This window comes from Corticium candelabrum, chromosome 2 (genome assembly GCF_963422355.1).
Source record: "Corticium candelabrum chromosome 2, ooCorCand1.1, whole genome shotgun sequence".
Classification (NCBI taxonomy): domain Eukaryota; kingdom Metazoa; phylum Porifera; class Homoscleromorpha; order Homosclerophorida; family Plakinidae; genus Corticium; species Corticium candelabrum.
The window spans coordinates 482,201-487,200 of NC_085086.1; the positions used below are offsets into that span (position 1 = coordinate 482,201).

At 44.0% G+C, this 5,000-nt stretch overlaps 1 protein-coding gene across 1 annotated transcript in view; it reads right to left on the reverse strand.

Moving 5' to 3' along the window:
* The window catches only part of LOC134198385 (uncharacterized), a 13,277-nt gene that overhangs the window by 7,232 nt on the left and 1,045 nt on the right, over window positions 1-5,000 (reverse strand). Inside the window, exons 5-10 of the mRNA XM_062667765.1 lie at window positions 3,278-3,324; window positions 3,163-3,223; window positions 3,014-3,106; window positions 2,186-2,236; window positions 841-951; window positions 1-92 (exon numbers count right to left, since the gene is read on the reverse strand). The exon at window positions 1-92 is cut by the window's left edge and continues 64 nt beyond it. Coding sequence (XP_062523749.1) covers window positions 1-92; window positions 841-951; window positions 2,186-2,236; window positions 3,014-3,106; window positions 3,163-3,223; window positions 3,278-3,324 — 455 coding nt within the window. The remainder of the gene's footprint in view (window positions 93-840; window positions 952-2,185; window positions 2,237-3,013; window positions 3,107-3,162; window positions 3,224-3,277; window positions 3,325-5,000) is intronic.

The window sequence follows — 5,000 nt, forward strand, 5'->3', positions numbered from 1 at the left end:
TCAAAGAGAAAAAAGATTCTCGGATCTCGAGCTCCACTAACTCGAAATTGATCTTCTAGAACCAGACGACCATATTTGTTCAGGTCGTCACCCTGCAAATACAACATACAGTTATGCAGGAGCTGTACAGACTATAACACCAGCAAGGAGTGACTATTCTGTAGTGTTGTCGCATAAGGTAAACACAAACACACACACACACACACACACACACACACACACACACACACACACACACACACACACACACACAAATGGACAAATGTTAAGCCCTCCACGGCTTTCAACATCGACCTTGAGGTCAGTTGCGGAGATAGCTCTCCCTGCCTCTAGAGACAGGGACTCCATGCACTACGCGGAGTCTTGGGGCCAGCGCTATAATCCACCTGGAGCTTGGCCAGAGTCATCCAGGGGCACTGACAATGGCGCAGCTCTGGGACCGGACCCCAAGGCACACACATACCCGTCTGTGGCATGTATTGTCCATCCGGGTCAATGACCAGGTACTCATTTATAGTCCTGAGTCTAGAGAAGCAAGTGTGGGTGAGTTTCTTGATAAAGGAAACTGCGACAGTGTCGCCTCCACCAGGATCAAACCTTCAACCCTCATCACAGAATGCAAGATCCCGGATGTCATCACCAACGCTCTACCATCTGCTCCACCGCCTCCACCCCCCCCCCCCCCCACACACACAGTAACACACACACACACACACACACACACACACACACACACACACACACACACACACACACACACACACACACACACACACACACACACACAATAATCTGACAAGCAAGCACTCCAATAAAGTCTTGCATTTCTCAACCAGTTACCTTCCAATCGCGTAATTGACTCTGAATTTCTTGAACTCTTACAATTGACTCATGAAGTTTCTTCATTTCATTAATATGCTCAGCTACTGACGTCATGGTAGCCAAAGCTTCCTTCAATTATAAACAAAGAAAGTCAAATCCAATAACTAAGACAATGAATCCAAGAGACAAGAAAACTACTGAACAAACAGAAGAATGAATGCTTGAAGCACAAACAGAAGGAAAGGCAAACTGACAAAAAATGAAAAGAGAGACAAAGTCACTGACACACAGACAAACACACTGACACACAACCAAACACAGTGACACACAGACAAACACACTGAGACAGAACCAAAGCCACAGACACAGAACCAACACACAGACACACAGACAAACACAATGACACACAACCAAACCCACTGACACAGAACCAACAAACCAGCACATAGACACAAAGGCAAACACAATGACACACACACACACACACACACACACACACACACACACACACACACACACACACACACACACACACACACACACACACACACACACACACACACAAACACACAGAAACCCAACCAAACACACAGACACACAACCAAACACACTGACACACAGACAAACACATTGACACAAAACCCCCACACTGACACAGACAAACACACTGACACACAGACAAACAACAAACATACTGACACACAGACAAACACACTGACACACAGACAAACAACAAACATACTGACACACAGACAAACACACTGACAGACAGACAAACACACTGCTACACAGACAAACATACTGACAAACAACCAACCCACTGACACACAGACAAACACAATAACACACAACCAAACACACTGACACAACCAAACTCAATGATACTGACACAAAGACAAACATAATGACACACAGACAGACACACAGACACGCAACCAAAGACACACACACACAACCAAACATACTGACTCACGGACGAACACACTGACACACAGACAAACACACTGACAAACAGACAAACACACTGACACACAGACAAACACACTGACACACAGACAAACACACTGAAAGGCCGTCAAACACACTGACACACAACCAAACCCACTGACAGACAGACAAACACACTGACACACAGACAAACAGCTACACACTGACACACAACCAACACACTGACACACAACCAACACACTGACACACACAACCAACACACTAACACACAACCAACACACTGACCCACACAACAAACACACTGACACACAGAGAAAATACAGGCAAACAAAGAGACATTCTGCAGAAATACAGTCAGACATAGAATCAAGAAGATAGACAAAGCAAGAAGAAAACCTGCTTGAAAACATTGTACCTCTAAGATTGCATTTCCTTCACTTGATACATTAATTTCTTTTACAAGTTGCTGTGTAATACATAAAAATTTGTAGCCACCATCAACACATGGACACAAACACAGCAAATGCCAGCATAAAGGACACAGACTATGTCTCCAATGCAGCAAGAAAATTGACCCTCTGTCTGTCTGTTTGACTGTCCATTCATTTCTCTGTCTGTTTGCCTCTCTGCTTGTCCATCTCAGCTTCGTACATGCAGGCACGTCCATTTGTTAAAATGTCTGGTTAGTTGTCTGTTCGTATCTTCTAGTCCTATTCCATACGGAATAAAATGAAGTGTATCATTCTGTCTGTGTTTCTCTGTCTTTCTGCCTGCCTGCCTGCCTATCTGTCTGTCTGTCTGCTTATCTGCCCTGTCCGTCAGCTAGTCCATCTATCTGTCTGTCTGATTGCCTGCCTGCCTGTCTGCCAGCCAGTCTGTCTGTGTCGATCTGTTTGTCTGTCTGTCTGTCTGTCCTGCCTGTCTGTTTGTTTGTCTGTCTGTCTCTCTGTATGTCTTTCTGTCTCTCTGTTGATCTGTCTGCCTGCCTGCTTGCCTATCTGTCTGTCGATCTGCCTGCCTGTCTAACTGTCAGTCTGTCTGTTTGTTTGTCCAGTCTGTCTTTCTGTCTGTCTGTCTCTCTGTCTGTCGTCTATCTCTGTCTGTGTGCCTGCTTTCTTTATTTTCTGTCTGTCCATGTTCTGTCCACATGGCTCTCTATCTGTTTCTGTGTTTGTCTACCTAACTGTAGCATGTCCGTCTCACTTCTCGTTGAGTACATTTACTTCAATCTCATTCCACTCACCATCAGCAACAGTCTATACTTCAATATCCTCTGAACAGGTTTCAATAAATACGATCCAAGAGGTAACGCATGACCAAGGTTTGTCTGACATGCCTAAACACGACAACATGCAATCATACGTATTCCAACACAGTAACACATTGATGAACCTTGAAAAAATCTGCAATATTATTCTGTGACTGCGTGTATCTTGCAAGAGCTGCCACTGATCTATAAACATACGTGTTGCATTGCGTTGTACTGGAAGGTTAGTCTGTTGCTCACGTTGGGTAGTTTGTGCAATACAATGTGTATTGACGAAAATTTTGTGCCTGTAACATACGTGCAGCATAATGAAGCAAGAAAAAAAAGAGAAATAAAGTACAAATTCAAAACTGTGCATAACATTTGGTGTTACTCATGCATGTAACATCTTTCTGTCATTTATGTTGTCATAGCTAATTACAACAAACACACAGTGGGAAAGAGACTAAAGCAGATGAATAAAGAGACATACAGACATTCTAAGAAACAACTGCCACAAGCAAGGCACATACGTACACAGATAATCAGCAGGGTTTCCGCCAGGAACATTTAGAAGGGCGAGCCCTGATATGTCTAGCATGAACAGTGAAGAGCAAAAATATGTTTAATGACAGACAGACAGACAGAAAGACAGACAGAAAGACAGACAGAAAGACAGACAGCCAGTCAGTCAAACATACAGACACACAGACAGACAGATGGACAGACAGACAGACAGACAAACAGACAGACAGAAAGACAGCCAGTCAGTCAAACAGACAGACAAACAGACAGACAGACAGACAGACTGACAGACTGATGACAGCTGGATGTCATGCTTCAGTGATGTCAAGGAAAGCATATAGGATCTTATGCGGTCAAAAGCACAGCTCAGAACTCGACACTTTTCAATCTTTTTTTGGTTCATCAGTTAGATAGTCCTTGTAAGACCCTGCCAGGGTCAACTGTAGTGTATCGTGTTTCAGACTTTAGTTAAGAGTTGCTTAGTTTGATTTAGCCTGTAATCATTCTGATTTATGAAAATATATATCTTTGACAGACAGACAGACAGACAGACAGACAGACAGACAGGCACACAGCCAGCAAGCCAGTCAGCCAGCCAGCCAGCCAGACAGACAGACAGACACACATCTAGCAAGCCAGCCAGCCAGCCAGACAGACAGACAGACAGAGGAAGACAAGACAGACTCACAGACAAGTAGACACACAAACAAACAGACACACAGAAAAACCCGTCTGAAATCACTACAACTTTGCTCTGCTGTGCTACAGCATTTTTTACCTCCAGCAGCTCTCAACTGGTTGAGACATTAGAGTTCTCACACATTTCTCTTATATCCACGAGTTCGGTGGAGGTAGGCTATTGCGCATGCATGCCCATGTATGGACAAATGGCAAAAACGTGGCAGAAGTATGATTTCAGCAGCTTGACCCTAACACCTAACCGTAACTCTAACCCTACGATTCCAACTAGTTCCCGCCTGTGCATCAATGCCTCCAACTGGGTGCCTAATAAATCAGTTGTTGTTGAATAATAGCATCGTCATAACATCTGCTTCAGTCACAGCAACAGCGAGAGTGACTCTGAACAATAGATATGTGCGCATGCTTGTTTCCACTCTTGTGTTCCTTTCACTGTCTTCCACTGAGATTATGCTCAACCAGAGTTCTTCTACTGCCTCAACCGGTTGAGCTAGAGGAGGTCAAACAAATGCACCCATATTGTTATCAGATGGTCGTCCAGGTGCTGCCAAACTTAGCAGCATGCTGAGATAAGGATGAAGCAATATAATACTCATAATCTTGTGACAAATTCTTTCCTCTGTCACTGATGACACGTGACACTGAGGTACACATCTAGTGTCAGAATGGCTCACCCATGCCTTCCTCACCCAACACCCAACAACAATGCCGTTGGCAACTGTTTAAATTTCACGCAAATTTCATGACTATCATATGCCTA